We start from the raw sequence: 18,339 nt of genomic DNA on the forward strand, positions 1-18,339 counted from the left end.
GTCTGCATCCATTCCACTATGGTTGTCCATGAAGTCTCCATCCATTCCACTATGGTTTTCCATGAAGTCTGCTTCCATTCCACTATGATTGTCCATGAAGTCTGCATCCATTCCACTATGGTTGTCCATGAAGTCTGCATCCATTCCACTATGGTTTTCCATGAAGTCTGCATCCATTCCACTATGGTTGTCCATGAAGTCTGCATCCATTCCACTATGGTTGTCCATGAAGTCTGCATCCATTCCACTATGGTTGTCCATGAAGTCTGCATCCATTCCACTATGGTTGTCAATGAAGTCTGCATCCATTCCACTATGGTTTTCCATGAAGTCTGCATCCATTCCACTATGGTTGTTCATGAAGTCTTCATCCATTCCACTATGGTTGTCCATGAAGTCTGCATCCATTCCACTATGGTTGTCCATGAAGTCTGCATCCATTCCACAATGGTTGTCCATGAAGTCTGCTTCCATTCCACTATGGTTGTCCATGAAGTCTGCATCCATTCCACTATAATTGGCCATGAAGTCTGCATCCATTCCACTATGGTTGTCCATGAAGTTTGCATCCATTCCACAATGGTTGTCCATGAAGTCTGCATCCATTCCACTATGGTTGTCCATGAAGTCTGCATTCATTCCACTATGGTTGTCCATGAAGTCTGCATCCATTCCACTATGGTTGTCCATGAAGTCTGCATCCATTCCACTATAGTTGTCCATGAAGTCTGCATCCATTCCACTATGGTTGTCCATGAAGTCTGCATCCATTCCACTATGGTTGTCCATGAAGTCTGCATCCATTCCACTATGGTTGTTCATGAAGTCTTCATCCATTCCACTATCATGGTTGTCCATGAAGTCTGCATCCATTCGACTATGGTTGTTCATGAAGTCTTCATCCATTCCACTATGGTTGTTCATGGCGTCTGCATCCATTCCACTATGGTTTTTCATGAAGTCTGCATCCATTCAACTATGGTTGTCCATGAAGTCTGCATCCATTCCACTATGGTTGTCCATGAAGTCTGCATCCATTCCACTATGGTTGTTCATGAAGTCTTCATCCATTCCATTATGGTTGTCCATGAAGTCTGCATCCATTCCACTATGGATGTTCATGAAGTCTTCATCCATTCCACTATGGTTGTTCATGAAGTCTGCATCCATTCCACTATGGTTGTCCATGAAGTCTGCATCCATTTCACAATGGTTGTCCAGCATGCTGCCCAGATAGGTGAAGCTTCCCACTTATTCCAGTACATGGCCTTAAACTGTGAGGGGTCATTCGGATTCTTTGGTCTTGAACACCTTGCTCTTCCCTCTGTTGATAGCGAGGCACAGTAAAGCTGAGTGTAGGCAGCCTTGCCTCTGTTGATGGCGAGGCACAGTAAAGCTGAGTGTAGGCAGCCTTGCCTCTGTTGATGGCGAGGCACAGTAAAGCTGAGTGTAGGCAGCCTTGCCTCTGTTGATGGCGAGGCACAGTAAAGCTGAGTGTAGGCAGCCTTGCCTCTGTTGATGGCGAGGCACAGTAAAGCTGAGTGTAGGCAGCCTTGCCTCTGTTGATGGCGAGGCACAGTGAAGCTGAGTGTAGGCAGCCTTGCCTCTGTTGATGGCGAGGCACAGTAAAGCTGAGTGTAGGCAGCCTTGCCTCTGTTGATGGCGAGGCACAGTAAAGCTGAGTGTAGGCAGCCTTGCCTCTGTTGATGGCGAGGCACAGTAAAGCTGAGTGTAGGCAGCCTTGCCTCTGTTGATGGCGAGGCACAGTAAAGCTGAGTGTAGGCAGCCTTGCCTCTGTTGATGGCGAGGCACAGTAAAGCTGAGTGTAGGCAGCCTTGCCTCAATTTGGATCTGAAGGCGTCAGTGAGCTCTCTGCCATGAAAGATTCTGCAGATTATCCCATCATAAGACTTCCTGATGATCTTTTCATGCAATCCGTGTCTTACTAATTTCAATGCCAGTCAATATGATTGAAAGCCTTCTCAAAGGCAATGAAGTTGATGTATAGGGTCAATTTCCACTCCAAGGATTGTCTCAGAATAATGCGCAGGGTTGTGTCTTGATCTGTGCACTGCCTCTCCTTTCAAAAGCAGGCTTGCTTGTAACAGTGATATGGGACTTCTGTGTCGTTCATTCGATTCAGTAGGATTACCATAATTACTCTAAATAATTTTTTAGACACGCCCATTTTTAGTAAAAAGAATTATTTTTCGTGACTCTTAATGTTCAGACATACGAGTTTTCATGCATAATTAACTAGAAATGGCGCGGCAGAGGCCGACGCGTATCCCCACGCCGAATGTTTGACCTAGGTGTGCCCCAGGGTTGGTAATGGGGCCATGCATAGCTGAGATTGACCGTATTGTCATAAGAGAAGTTCATCATCAATTAGAAGTGAATTGGTGTAGAAATGAAGAAGTTATAGTAAAAGGCAATTTTGGGTGGGTGTGACATATGTGGGCAGGGCGCCCCAGGGTTGGTAATTGTGCCATGCATAGTTGAGATTGACCGTATTGTCATAAGAGAAGTTCAGTATCAATTTGAAGTGAATCGGTGTAGAAATGAAGAAATTATAGTAAAAGGCAATTTTGGGCGGGTGTGGTCTATGTGGGCGGGGCCCCAGGGTTGGTAATGGGGCCATGCATAGTTGAGATTGACCGTATTGTCATAAGAGAGGTTCAGTATCAATTTGAAGTGAATCGGTGTAGAAATGAAGAAATTATAGTAAAAGGCAATTTTGGGTGGGTGTGGTCTATGTGGGCGGGGCGCCCCAGGGTTGGTAATGGGGCCATGCATAGTTGAGATTGACTGTATTGTCATAAGAGAAGTTCAATATCAATTTGAAGTGAATCGGTGTAGAAATGAAGAAATTATAGTAAAGGCAATTTTGGGTGGGTGTGGTCTATGTGGGCGGGGCCCCAGGGTTGGTTATGGGGCCATGCATAGTTGAGATTGACCCTAATGTCATAAGAGAAGTTCAGTATTAATTTGAAGTGAATCCGTGTAGAAATGAAAAAATTATAGTAAATGGAATTTTTTGGTGGGTGTGGCCTATGTGGGCGGGCGCCCCAGGGTTGGGATTGGGGCCATGCATAGTTGAGATTGACCCTAATGTCATAACAAAAGTTCAGTATCAATTTGAAGTGAATCCCTGTAGAAATGAAAAAATTATAGTAAATGGAAATTTTTGGTGGGTGTGGCCTATGTGGGCGGGGCGCCCCAGGGTTGGGAATGGGGCCATGCATGGTTGAGATTGACCGTATTGTCATAAGAGAGGTCCAGTATCAATTTGAAGTGAATCGGTGTAGAAATAAAGAAGTAAATGTAAAATAACCTAAAAAAATGAGTGATAATTTCTGACGCGGCCCCACCCCAACCGCTAAAACTTTTGACCCAGGGGTCAGATCAAAATTCCAAATAGTGCAGGGTCGCACATATGCTCATAGCTACCATGTGTGTAAGTTTCAAGGTTCTAGTGCTTTTAGTGTAGGAGGAGATAGTGGCCAGGACGGACGGACAGACAGACAGACGGACGGACGGACGGCGGAGATAACCACAATATCCCCACCTTTTTTTCAAAAAGCGTGGGGATAATGACTCTTTAATGTTCGGACAGTTTATTTTATATTTTTATTTTATCTGAATGTTTGCCCCTCTGCGTTAATCCAGGGACACTTTCATTTTACGTTTTTACAACCAGATAAAGGATATTTAACCTAGCAGATGAATGCCTAAAGGCGATGGATCATTACATTTGGTTTATTAGATAAATAAATAAGTAAACCGGTAATAGACAATGGAGTAAAATGACATCTTAATGGGAAACATAGATAAGAGTAATTCATATTATACGACATGGTATTTTACAAGCACATGCTATTATTTTTTTAAACAATTAAACGTACTCTTATACAATTGTCGATGGAATATTTCATAATGTCTCTATAATGTTGAAAACCTGTATTTTTTGTCTCAAAATGTGCAGGCACCTGTATTTTTTAAATATTATTTTTTATTCTAAATTTTCAGACGCACTTTTTAAATATTATTTTTAAATGTACATAAACTTAAGTGTAATCCCAGTAAACACCTGTCCTGGGATGGACAACAGCGTTTTCCACCACTAGTTGGAGCAGCACCGAGGTTGCCTCTAGTGTGGTAACGAGGTTTTCAATGATTTTAAAATTTGACCTTTTGATCTATTTTTTCATACAAACATGACCCAGATTCATAATATTGTGAAGATAGACATTCTAGGAAAATTGTATCAAAATTGGATGAAAAAATGTGGCATCCTGTGTGCTAACGAGCTAAAAGTTCTTAACTGACAACAATGGACGTGGGACATAAGGTGACCACATTAGCTAAGAACAGTTGATTGCTATAAGATCATGCTTTTGTATGACTGTAATACACAACAATCAACAGGTGAAGTAGGAAATGTACACTAGTGTTATAGACTGACCTGTTTTCTCTGTCCCCTCCTCTGACTCGCTCTGTTGACCATGCCCCTGCTGCAGGGAAAGGGCTATCGAATTGGCAGTCGTTGTGGGACCCAGCACCTGCAATAAGGGCAGTATACATAAGGCCAGCCATTTGGGAAAATGGGGCTTAATGCATGTGCTTCGTGTCTTGCAAGATTAGCCTGTGCAGTCCGGAAAGACTTATCAGGAATGTGTTGTTCCTGATAAGTCTTTCTGGACTGCACAGGCTAATCTGGGAAGACAATTTATGCACATGCATTAAGCCCCATTTTCCCAAATCGCGCACTTTCCAAGTGAACTGGATATTTGCTAAGAAGAGACTTCCCTTAAACCAACCTTTTAAGGCAGAGAGTGTCATGCAGTCTGCACAGGTTTATCTGGAATGACACTTTGCGCACATGCGTGAAGCCCCATTTTCCAAGTGCAAGATTCATGACCAAAGCTTTCTTAAGACGTTACTAATACACCAGCAACACTTATTAAGATATGTTCAAAAGCAAACACCTCAGAAATGTGTGGACCATTGGGCATGAAAAAGTGTTTTGCACTGCACATCTATACTTCATGATAGTGCTTCATACTTCAACACCTTTGAAGTTTCCCTTTAATGGCCTGATAAAATGTGGAAGCAGTTTGCTACACAAATATAATGTTTTATCCTGACTGACAGATTGACAAACCCACAGACAGAGTGACTCCAGTATACCCCCTCTAAAACTTTGTTTGTTGGGATACTATTAAGATCTATCATGTGGCACCTGTGCATGAGCACACATATGCCTATTGTTATTAGTATTCCTGTGGTCTACAAGACCTAATATCTCCTATGGAATAACAGCTCAACTTTATTTACATCACATCACCATGAATGAACAAACAAACTCAACGTGTTCATGTGCGACATACTAGTATATAAATATTACATATCTGACAAGTGACGGTAAATTTGTCAACTTGAGGAAATAAGGAAGCCTCGGTTGACAGTATTTTTCCGAAAGTTGACAAATTAACTGTCACCCTGTCAGATATGTAATTTTATTTTTATTATATCGAAACAACTATTCAAACATGAACAATATAAATCGTCTGTTTACAAATGCAAAACTGCGTACTGCGCATGTGCGAATGGGACAGTATAATTTTTAAGCAGGCGAGAGTATTTTTTGGACAGAATTTTTTTTCCTGCTGGGTCTGACAGTATTTCTATGTCATGATGGCCTATGGGAGTTTAGCATTGTGAATAAAAATGAGGTATAATAATATTGAATATCGACCTTTGCAGGTGTTCTTTAAATTGATCTCATACAACTGTCACATGCATATGAACACGTATTGTGCGAAATCATTATAAAGAGTAGCAAATATTGTTTAATGCTACGTTTTGTGAAGGGACATAACCAACCAATTATTGTAGACTACATGTGTACACAATTAAAACAATAATTATTTATAAAACCATTATAAATGAGCCATGCTTTTAGAAAACGGGGCTTAACGCATGTGAGTAAAATGTCGTCCCAGATTAGCCAGTGCAGTCTGCAAAGGCTAATTAGGTACAAAACCTTCCATTTTAAAATGGACATTCCCTTAGAAAGGACATAATATGAATAACATTAAAGAGGAAAGTGTTGTCCCTGATTGGCCTGTGCAGACTGCACAGGCTCATCTGATACTTATCACTTGACACACATGCCTTAGGCCCCGTTGTCCCAGAGCCAGGCTCAAATCAAACTCAAACAGCATATCAAACCGGTTTGACGTCTGCCTCCTGGTCCTCTTCCAACCAAATCTCCCCAAGATAGCTGTCAATCAATGTCAGGAAGGTGTCATATTGCCTCTGAAGTTCCGCTCCCTTGCTGTCATAATTGAACATCACCAATGTTCGCACTAGAGATCTCACCTCGTCTGAAAACATAGCAGATAAACGTAGAACTATATGTTTTGAAAAACTTGCCAAACACTTTGCAGCCATTGTTTGCTAAAAATTGAAATTGACTGTGAGGGTGGCCTCCATGTCTGCAGAAATTCTAAACTACATAAAACAAGAAACCGTCAGAGACGGGTGATGCTCCCCAAGGATTTTTTTGGTCACAATATTGCACAATATATTCAGATAAAAGGAAACGTCTTGAGGGCACAGTAGTTGGGGGGACAATAGTTTTTTCATAGAAGATTTCAAAGGGCCATAACTCTGTGAAAAATCATCCGACCAGAACCCGCTGATAATATGCACATCTCCTCTTGGTAGTGAAGCTTCCCATAAAGTTTCATTGAATTCCAGTCATTAGTTGCTGAAAAATAGCCCGGACAAAAATTGTGCACGAACGGACAGACAGACGCACACATGCACGGACAGACGAAGCGGCGACTATATGATTCCCCCAAAATCAATTTTGGGGCAGCATAAAAATGTACCATTAATATACTGCATATAGAAAAAAAGTTTAATAAAGGGTAATAAAATAAAGAATTATTAAAGATAATAAAATAAGCCTCATTTTTAGAAAACTAGGCTAAAAGTTTTGACCTGTTTTAAACGAAAAATTCCACATAAGCAGTAAGTGTAGTCCCTGATAAGCCTGTGCAGACTGCATAGGCTAATCTGAGACGACACGCAAATGCATTGAGCCCAGTTTTTCCCAGAAAGCAGGTCAAATAATTAGTTAGGGAGGCTAGACTCTTTAAACTATGATTACACAACAACTCCGATGTATATGGATTACCTCAGTCTGACACGTGAGTTCAGAAAAAAACAAACATACATTTACAGCAGAAAGTTAGGATAAGGTGCTAAAGAGAAATCTTAACTCTTTCTTGGTACTTAAATGGAAAAGTAAGATCAAATAATCATTTTACAATCCCTGTTTTTAAATTGGTAAAATATTAATCCTATAAGCAATTTTTGTTGTTTAGAAAAAAATTACTTAAAAACCACTTAATCATTAAATAGTATGAGAACTCAAGAACTTTATGAATTTAAGAAATTTCTGTAAATTATAAAAAAGAAGCTTTGTAAATACGGACACTGCACTTCCTCCTGGAGATTCTGAAAGCTCGACTTACCTCTTAGTCCATCCACATATTTAACTATCTTGGCCAGGGATGCAATCAGAGCACAGTCTTCAAATTCACTGCCTTCCTTTAATCGCCATTTCTTGAGCTCTGCCTTCCTTCTGTTCCTTACCGAACGACTACAAAGAATAACAATTTCTTACTTTGTCCATTTAACCTATATTTTCAAAACAAATACCACAGACAATCAAGCAATGTTTCCACATGACTGGTATCATACCAATTCATCTACTCAAGCATTTGCAATATCATTTGTTTGTATGGTCCAGCTTTTCCTGATGTTTGAGTGTAATAATGCTAATAATTACTATACACATGTTGTATTATTATACAACCAATCAAAACAGTTTTATTTTGTTAAAATGAGCTGAGTACTGAGACAATTAACAAGAGGGCCAAGATGGCCCTGAATCGCTCACCTGACTAACCTTGCTACATCAACTTTAATTCTATCAGACCCATATACAATCCCAAACCAGATTTCATTAATTAATACATTCTGACAAAATTTCATTAAGACGTGATGAAAACTGTGACTTCTTAGTTTGTTTTTCAAGATTAACAAGAGATGTTTGTCAAAAACACAATTCACCCTCTAGTGCCGCTTTGAAGCCATATATTTGACCTTGACCTTTCACCACTCAAAATGTGCAGCTCCATGAGTTACTGGCAACCTCTGTTAAATTTTAAAATTTGTCATACATAAGTTTTATTAATTTAGCTAGATAGATATTTCAATCAGCTTTCCAAAACAGTTTGAATTGTTAAAATATCCCCACCGGAAGAGAAGTTATGACAATTTTTGTCTTGGAAATTTTGTCGATTTATTGGAAAATTTGGTACTTATTACTACATAGCAAATGCGTTAAATCACAGCACCTTTGCCTTATGTTATTACAGAGAAATTGACATAACTTTTGTTCTAAAGAAGATAGAGAGTTCAAATTTGGCAGTTTTATGTATTTTTTTTCATGCTCTATTCATTTCTTTGCTTAGTTTTTGCATAGTATGAACTATAATGAAGAAAATGACACATTAATATCACAAAAAATATATTTTTATTTTTGACTTTTTTTCTCAAATAAAGACATCACAAAATACAATAAAACAACACAACATGTCACTAATATAAGAAACTAAACATTTAATGTAGTCCAAGTCCATTTGATAGTGCAAAATCATGGTTAAATTTGCTAATTTTCTCATTCTGCAGATCACAATTGGTTATGTTCTGCTGTTCACAGAATGGTCCTGGGAACAAAGGCCATAATGTGTAATATCCTCAGCTGATCCTGAAAAAAACCAATGAAATTGTGCTAAAATAAATATAGTTTTAGTTTTCAATGTTTAAGCACAGGAGTTTAAATTCTATCCATAAAGCTTATCTTATGGCTAAATAATAAAAATATATACCCCTATATAATATATAGACTATACTATACTATATAGGGGTATATTTTTTATTATTTAGCCATTAGATTGGCTTTATGGATAGAATTTCAAACTCATGTGGTTTAATGTAATATAAATATAAAATTCTAGGATTTGTTAAAAATAAATCCTTCCATGTAAACCATTATTTGTCTAAATTCCTTAACCACCAATTATCAGTTACAAATACTTTGAACATACCAAACACTGTACCGGTAGTCAGTACCGATTCTGAATGTATTAAAAAACAACAACAATTAAAATAAACTGTAACAAGGCATTATTCATTATTTAAAATAACGATTAACATTGTTTTTTTTAAATAAATATTTTCTAAAATAAAAAGAAAAAACGTTCGACAGTCAACAAATTAAACTATAAAAAAATTAATGAGAACAAAAACACAATGCCAGTCAATGGTACAAACGTACTGAGTTCGAAATAAACACATTTAATCAAGTATTTCATATGCATTAAACATTACAATTATAGGTCATTTGACATTAAATATATACTAAGAAACACATTAAAATACTTCGGTTGCGTTTATTTGCATAAGGTTTTATGTATTTTGCAACATAAATGCAATAAAAAGAGGCATTTTGACAGCAGACTGTTGAAACTCGGTACGAATATCCACACAACCAATCTGAATGAAATTTGATCGTCTGTTTTGTAATGAATAAAGGGAAATCAACATAAACAAGAGTGCCAAACTGTCACAAGATACGCCCGTTTTAAGGCTTTTGACAACTTGATAACTTTACCATGACCCATATTTGAACTTGACCTACATATCATCTACACACACCCTTGTGGAAAAAGTGTGCAAAACATACGTTTAATGTATGTTTAGTGTGTGTTTAACGTGGTAGTATTGGCACTGCGTTTTATGTGCGCTTTTTCTTACCAAGTGAGTTTTTACCAAATCAAAAAACAAATAGGAACTGCGTCAAATGTGCGCTTTATGTGGGTTAAAGTGCGTTTTTAACTAGATAAGAAAGAGTATGCTTATGACTGTGTCAAAATGTGCGCTTTTATGTGGATAAAAACTATGCTTTTAAGTGAGTTAATGTGTGCATTTGTATAAGTGTGTTTTTTGCTGCCATTCATGTGTGTAAAATGTGCGCTTTAATGTGGGTTAAAAACTGCGCTTTTAAGTGCGTTTAATGTGAGCTTTAATTAGTCAGTACTGATAAAAGCGCACAATTAAACACACTTTAAGCGAAGTTTAAACCCACATAAAAGCACACATGTTGGTAAAATGTGCCCTTTTTAGCGAGTTTTAACTGCACTCAAGTGAGTTAAAAAGCACACATTCAACTCACTTATAGTGCAGTTTTAACCCACATAAAACGCACATATTACGCACATGAATGGCAGTAAAAAACGCACTTTTGAAAGCACACATGTGTGTTTAAGGTGCATCTTTTGCCTGAACAAAGTAGATTCAATTGCATGATGTCAAAGTTTTAAAATGCAGATATGCAATAAAAATAAAATGTAGGTATACTATTATATTTTAAATAATTACGAGATAAATACATTTTACACTTTAATATAATCCAACATTATTCCATTTATTAACATACATGATCAATTTAATTTAAATGATGACAATGTGGTGAAAAATACGCGAATTAGCGCGTTATTATTATTATTATTTGACGTCATATATATTTGTATTGTTGTTGACGGGCAGTTGAATTAAAGGATCGAACCTGAACTGTCGTGTTTTGCATATCAACTCAAAGTACACCATTATACCTTCGTGAAATTGGTGCCGTGAACAAACAGTAAAATGCCGACGACAATAGAGAAGTTACTAGGCCAGCGGCTAGGTTTGAAAAATATTATTAACCGTTTCGTCAATAAAATAGAAGAAGCGAGCGATAAAGACGATGACAATCAGTTTCAAACGCTTATCGAGAAATTAGAAGAAAAAGTGGCATGTCTGCTAGTCCACAATGATAAAATTCTCTCGCTCACCGACGCCGACGCTGCGCCAGAGATGGTCGAGGCAGAAGAGTATACCTTCAACGTAGAGGTCAAACTACGAAGATACAAGCAGCGTCTACAGCGGCCTAACATTGGCATCACAGACGCCGTTGATTTATTATCGCATGCATCCGGTTCCGGTAGTCAGCAGGCATCCGGTCCACTACCACCAAACAACCAACGCAGGGTGAACACCAATTCGTCAAACAACAGCGGCCAGTCAGCGCCCGAGATAAGTACATCTAGTACTCATAAATTGCCAAAATTAACACGTCCACGATTTGACGGTGATATATTACAATGGCAATCGTTCTGGGATTCATTCGAATCGTCAATCCATTGCAATGTCAACTTGACTGATGTGCATAAATTCAATTATTTGAAAGCGCAGTTGGAGGGTACAGCTGCCATGACTACTGAAGGATTTGCACTCACGAATGCAAATAACACGCGCGCAGTCGAATTGTTACGTGAAAGGTATGGTCAACATTGCAAAATAATTCATGCAACCATGCAAGCGTTATTGATATTGCCATCACCAACTTCCACAGTCGCGAGTTTGAGAGGGTTTTACGACCGCATGGAAACGTATATCCGGGGTCTTGAGTCACTAGGACAACATCAAGATATGTACGGTAGCCTATTGGTGCCAGTAGTATTGGAAAAATTGCCGATGGATATACGTAAAAATCTCGCCCGCGTAAACGAGAATAATGACTGGTTTTTGCAAGATCTGCGACGAGCGATTAACAAAGAAATCAACATTCTCGAGATCGGCACCGGAAGTTCCTATGCGTTGCCGAAAGTTAGCGACTACAACTCAACAGCATTGTTTCATGCAAGTGTGAATGGTAAGAAGACTACATTCACTCCTAGCAACAAGTTTGGCAAAAGGAATACGCAAAATTATTCTAGAACATGTGCATTTTGTGATCAAGAACATTTAAGTTGTGAATGTAAAAACTTTCCTGACACTGCTGCCTGAATGAATGTTGTGAAACAGAAACAGCTTTGTTTTAACTGCTTGGGTAAACACCAAATCACAGAATGCAAGTCAAACGGACGCTGTCAAAACTGCAACCGGAAGCATCACACTTCTATCTGTAAGGAGCTACAAAGAAAACCGGAAGTTGAATCGCCGCAATCGGAAGCCGCCGTATTCTTCTTGTCTACAAAGAGGTCGAACGCAGATGTTATATTAAAGACCCCCATTGCCCCTGTTTCGTCGTCTCACACTACAACGGATGCCGCCATATTAGTCGACGAAGGCGCACAGCGATCCTTTATCACCAGAAAGCTTGCTGACGATCTTCAACTAGAGAGTGATGGAATAGAAACACTTAGCCTGACGGGATTCGGAGGAAGTAATAACAGAAGCTTACAGCAACTAGAACGCACGACAGTGTACATAGTTTCGAAGAAAAAGAAGATACCTGTTAGTGTACTCATCCACTATTGCGGTTCCCATCAGATGCGGATATCTTAGATCGACTGCGGAACTTCCGTACCTGCGGAGATTGAAGTTGGCTCATTCCATTACAGGTGACACGTTATTTGACATTTCATAACTCGTTGGAGCTGACCACTATTGGGATATTGTCGAAGATCATGTTGTTCGAGGGAACGGGCCGACCGCCGTCAAGTCTAAGATTGGTTATTTACTGTCCGGTCCGATGCCCTCCACGTCTCATGCGTCAGCTGATAAGCACATCTTGAACGTACTTGCATCGCGCGCCCCAGAACACAGCATATTAGAACATTTCTGGAGTCTTGAGAACATGGGTATCTCACCTTGTGAACCTGACCGGAAGTCTGTCGAGTACCTACAGCAATACCAAGCGACAGCTATTGAGTACGACAACGGAAGGTACCATGCCAAACTACCATGGAAGCAAGACCACCCTGCTCTACCAACAAACCACAACATATCCTTGAAGAGAACTGTTGGGGCTATTCAGAGGTTGCGCACGCAATGAACGGGAAGTGCCTCGGGCACATCGTGTTATCATAGCAGAGCAGGAAAGACGTGGCTTCATCGAGCGGGTACCACTTGGTCAAGAGTCAGCTGAACAAGTGCACTACATCCCTCATCACCCAGTGGAAAAAGAATCATCAACGACACCCATACGCATCGTCTACGATTGTAGCTGCCGTCAGTCACGTGATTCAACAAGCTTGAACGACTGCCTGAAATCAACGCCACCGGCATTGAACCAGCTTAAGTCGATTCTTACAATCGTCACAGAAATCGAGGCTGTACTTAACGATCGGCCATTGACGATGCATCAACAGATCTAAACAGATCTATACGGTCGCCGAGTTACAACGCTGCCACACGATGACGTCACATTCGATGCCGGGAGTACTGTCACTGCAGCCGATCATGCTACATTTAACTGCATGGCAAGGCGACGTGAGCTGCTCATACAACAGTTATACAGACGCTGGAAGACTGAATACCTTACGTCACTCCCTTTGCACCAACGGGTGTCTGGTTCCAACACGCAGACGATCAACACCGGGGACGTGGTGCAGATCCATGATGATGGCCCGAGATGTCGATGGAAACTTGCCGTGGTCGTCGATGTTGTTGCCGAAAGGGACGGGCATGTTTGCGAGACAAAAGTGCGAATCAGTAACGGATTGTATACCATAAGGCCAATAGCGAAACTTTATCCACCGGAAGTGATAAGTGCCAATAAAAACTGATGGACAATCATGATATTGTTGTGATGGACTGTTTTTAAATATTTAAGCATTTTGTTAATATGATTATCGTATTCGTATACTAATGTGAAAACTCTGTTTTATCATTTTGCGGCCCCCAGTATGTCGTGAATATTATATGAGATTTTAGACGTAACGTTGATTGGTGGTTGCCGCGAATTAGCGCGTTATTATTATTATTATTTGACGTCATATATATTTGTATTGTTGTTGACGGGCAGTTGAATTAAAGGATCGAACCTGAATAGTCGTGTTTTGCATAGCAACTCAAAGTACACCATTATACCTTCGTGAAACTTATAATAACAATAATACACAGGAAAAATGTTGAATCATGTTGAACAATCACTATACACAAAGAAAACATTTATCAAAGAAATTAATATAATTCGGTTTTCTGGTCTTTGAGGCGATTGAGTGCGGCGCTCATTTTCCTTTCAACCCATGCCACAGGTCGACGGTCGGATTTCTTTGCATCTATCTCTGCAACTATCTCTGTAATGAAGTATTGAATGATATATGCTGATTTGTTAACTTTTCACTTAATCTTAAAACTGTGTTTAATACTAAGCATTCACACACCTCATTAATGTTTAAAGGTTATTTTTTTATCACACAACCGCGGTCTGAATGACTTGATTTTGGTGGAATAAACTTTTCCATTAATATGAGTTCAGGTATCCCATTTTAACATCATCTACATTAGAAGGATTTCAAAAGATGTTTTTGAGACAAGGAGGCAAATAACTGTGCCTTGATTTTGATGGTTCAAAATAAAAGTTTATATTTAACTTTATACTGAGGTTATTTTTGTCTGTCTGTGTTAAATTCTCCAAAACTTTTTTATACACAAACATAATTTTTTGTAACTCTTAAATTATAGCAGTAGCATTAAATTATCGCAAGACAGATTATGTGCTAGAGTCAAATTTGGTTTAATTGCATTATGTTTGTTTCAAACTGGATATGGAGGCAATAGGACACTTATTTATTTACATCACCCTTTTCCCTAAAATAAGCAAATCATACCAACTATGGCGCAGCGTTCGGCAATCGGGAGACCCTCTCGAATCTCTCTCTTAGGGGTGGTTGAATCACCCTTCATAGAGCAGTTCACCAGCTGATCAGGTCTGAAAACTACTGTCATGGCCTTTGCGCGGCGCGTCTCGTGCATAATCTCATTTGAGATCAGGTCCTGAAAGATATTTTATAATGTAAGTGTTAAATATTGCTGTTATGGTAATCTCGTTTGCTATAAAAATTATAAATTTAAATCAAAACAAGTTTGTTTGCTTGTTGTTTTTGGTTGTTTATTTTTGCAATGTTAATCCCCTGATCAAATGTGACTTAACGCTTTTCATAAATAATTATAAGAAAATACGTTTGGTAGAAAATACTGTTTGAAAATGTACCATGATATGTGGTCTCATTTGGCTGTGTGAACTGTCGGAAGTGTGACACCTTTAAAATGCAATAACCTGTATATTTTACTTCTCAACAAATCCAGCTTTTCTTGGTCAAGGACAGGGCACGGTTTTCCCACTCCTGTTCTCCTCAAGTTGGCCTGCACGTGCAGGGTAAAACCTGTTACCTGGTATTAAAGTCAATACATCAAATAGTCTCCCTTTTGCTCCCTTTTTTGGCAGGCAATGATGCACATTCTTTCCAAAGGATCTTCCGATCAATGTAAATTTCACCTTGGGATTTAACCTTCAAATTCAAAATATAAAAGTTCTCATTTAATATGGGGGAAAAAATCTGTTCATTAATGAACAGAAATAGGTATAAATAACATTTAAGATGACAATAACCATCAAATACAGCCATAATAATTTAAATGGTGTTGTTTTTCCTTTAAATTGCATTATATTTACTCATCCATTAACATTTTCCAGTGACAATACATAAATATGATAATGATCATAATTAATTCAATAAACTAAATAAAAAAGGGATGCAGAAATGAAAATACAAACCTGTTACAACTGTTCTTCAGTATTCCAAAAATACAGGCAGTTGCTGAACTAGACCATATCACTTTAACCATCCACTTTGAATCTCCTTTGCAACAAACTTATTGTTGATTTACACATTGTAGTAAATACTGATTGTTTTCATCACACAATACTTCATGCTGAAAGTATTTCAAGACATTTTACACTAGAATTATAAGTCATAATGTTGCTCAATAAAAAAATACCTTAAATTTAACTCAAAGTCAGTTGCTGCAACCAGCTTGTTATCAGATAGATAGTGCCTGAACCAATCAAAAGTCTATCAACACCATGATCAAGCGCATACCCACTATATCATCATACATCATTGGAAAGATAAATGCATAATCTTTTGAAAAAAATGCATGTCATTAAATTCTTTACATGCTAACTCAAAATATTTACCTTATAATAGGCAAACCGGTTTTGACAGCTGTGCAGACAACCATTTTGGGCTCAAATAGTATGATCTACTTTCAAAGCCGGGAACCATCAACACAAAAAGTAGAGCACAAAAATGGCTTATTTTCTGATTGCTTACAAATATACCTTCAAGTTGATACCAAAACTAACCATTTGCAATGTATTTTACAAATCCTAGGCAGCATGCACTCAACAATGTATGCTAAGTATCAAACTGACTGCATGTAACCCTAAAAACAGGAGTTCCGGTTTGGGGTTATGTAACCTTTAATAGACCCTAGATGGAGCACTGATAGGGATTAATGTTTATGAGGCACCATACTGTGTCAGCCAGCTTAATCTGGGAAATATCCACTGATAAGGCAGTCATTTCAACACCAAAATATTTATTGAATAATACACAGCACCATTAGCATATTATATTTAATTGTGAATAATTTAATATAACATGCTGAATGGTGTTAGCAAATAATAGTAATATTATAAATATTATTTAAATTGCCTTATAAAATGTCTGTTAATAGTCAATGTGGTAGACATTAATTGTATTGGGGTATAAATATCAGTATAAGAAAGTTCAAATACTTATTTTTTATGTTGAGGAAATATAATTGATACTATCAAGCCCACATAATATTTTTGACACTTTCAATATTTCTAATTTAAAATAAGTAACCCACAGCCTGATTTAGGTGGACATTTTTAGAAATGTTTGAGGTTAAAACGAAAGCAATGTTATATGCATTGAAATTGTATTATAAAGTATATTAACATTAAACAGGTTCATATGCACAACCAGTAACCGCTTTGATTTCAAACTGCACCTTATAATATAACAGGTTACTGAGGTATATGTCTATGTTTATTCATTTGATGCAAATAAATTGTTAGAGCCTGCAACAATTTTGTTTCTTGTTCAATTTCTGTACAACAAAACGGTTGTTAAAGACGCACTTTTTAAGAAGTGTGTTAAACATGTGTCTTGTTTTGATAAATCCTTCTAAAACAGATCATATGATAAAAACGCACTTATGAAATAAAAAGACTAACTTATGCTTAAAAAGACGCACATCAAAAAAGAAAAACACACTTTTATGAGAAAAACCCACATTTGTAAATCTTAAAACACACTTCTTAGATAAAAGACGCATTTCCTTGATAATTGACGCACTTTTTAGATAAAAAAACACACATTCTGCTCAAATCTACACTCAAAAGCGCACTTGAAGAAAACACACAAAAAAACAAACTGTTTCACTTAAATAACGCACGTGGAAAGAAAAAACGCACAAAATGCGCACTTAAATGCACTTTTGAACGCTGAAAACACAGATAATAACAAAAAACACAGAATTAACGCACTTTTAAGTGCACTAAATGTTTGTCTTGGTAAAAAGTGAGTTTTTAATTGACAATAGCAACTTCTGACACAAATTGGTGAAGATCTGATGAAAACTACTTCAATTAGAGAGCGGACACCATGCTAAATGCTTGAAATGCACAAAGTGACCTTGTGACCTAGTTTTTAACCTGGCATGACCCATATTTGAACTTGACCTACATGTAGATATTGTCTAGACACAACTTCTGACCAAATTTGGTGAAGATCGGATGAGAACTACTTCAATTAGACAGCAAACACCATGCTAAACGCTTGAAATGGTTTTAGTGACCCTGTGACCTAGTTTTTGACCCGATATGACCCATATTCGAACTTGACCTAAAAATTGTCTAGATTCAACTTCTGACCAAGTTTTGCAATTATCGGATGAAAACTACTTCTATTATTATTCTCTTAAAACAGGCGTATAAAAATGACATAATTAAAATAAAAAATAACTTACCATTTGATTGCTATCGCTTTTCTAGGTTTATATAAAGTAATTTTTGAAGAAATCACGGTTATCTATCATGCTATCAGCTTAATCAAATTTTCCAATATGGCGCCGCTATTTCCACCTCTGGCCTCGTTGAAAATTCCCCAACACGTGGTTTTTAATGATAAATGTGACGTACTTAATATAGTTTCCGATTTATAATTCTGGTACCTAAAGAAAGATCAGAGCTTATATTTTGTGATTTTCTATGCGAAATCAAAAAAATAACATTACTTTTTGTAGAAACTTTCATAGACTTTTGGACTACTTTTCGTCGCGTAAACGTAACATAGTACAATTTCGCGAATATCATCAGAAACGTATTTCATTGGT

General features: G+C 37.9%; 1 protein-coding gene across 1 annotated transcript in view; it reads right to left on the reverse strand.

Moving 5' to 3' along the window:
• The window catches only part of LOC127878482 (elongator complex protein 1-like), a 93,465-nt gene that overhangs the window by 7,455 nt on the left and 67,671 nt on the right, over positions 1 to 18,339 (reverse strand). Inside the window, exons 30-32 of the mRNA XM_052425008.1 lie at positions 7,548 to 7,675; positions 6,235 to 6,389; positions 4,466 to 4,562 (exon numbers count right to left, since the gene is read on the reverse strand). Coding sequence (XP_052280968.1) covers positions 4,466 to 4,562; positions 6,235 to 6,389; positions 7,548 to 7,675 — 380 coding nt within the window. The remainder of the gene's footprint in view (positions 1 to 4,465; positions 4,563 to 6,234; positions 6,390 to 7,547; positions 7,676 to 18,339) is intronic.

The sequence above is a fragment of the Dreissena polymorpha genome, chromosome 4, assembly GCF_020536995.1.
Source record: "Dreissena polymorpha isolate Duluth1 chromosome 4, UMN_Dpol_1.0, whole genome shotgun sequence".
Lineage (NCBI taxonomy): Eukaryota > Metazoa > Mollusca > Bivalvia > Myida > Dreissenidae > Dreissena > Dreissena polymorpha.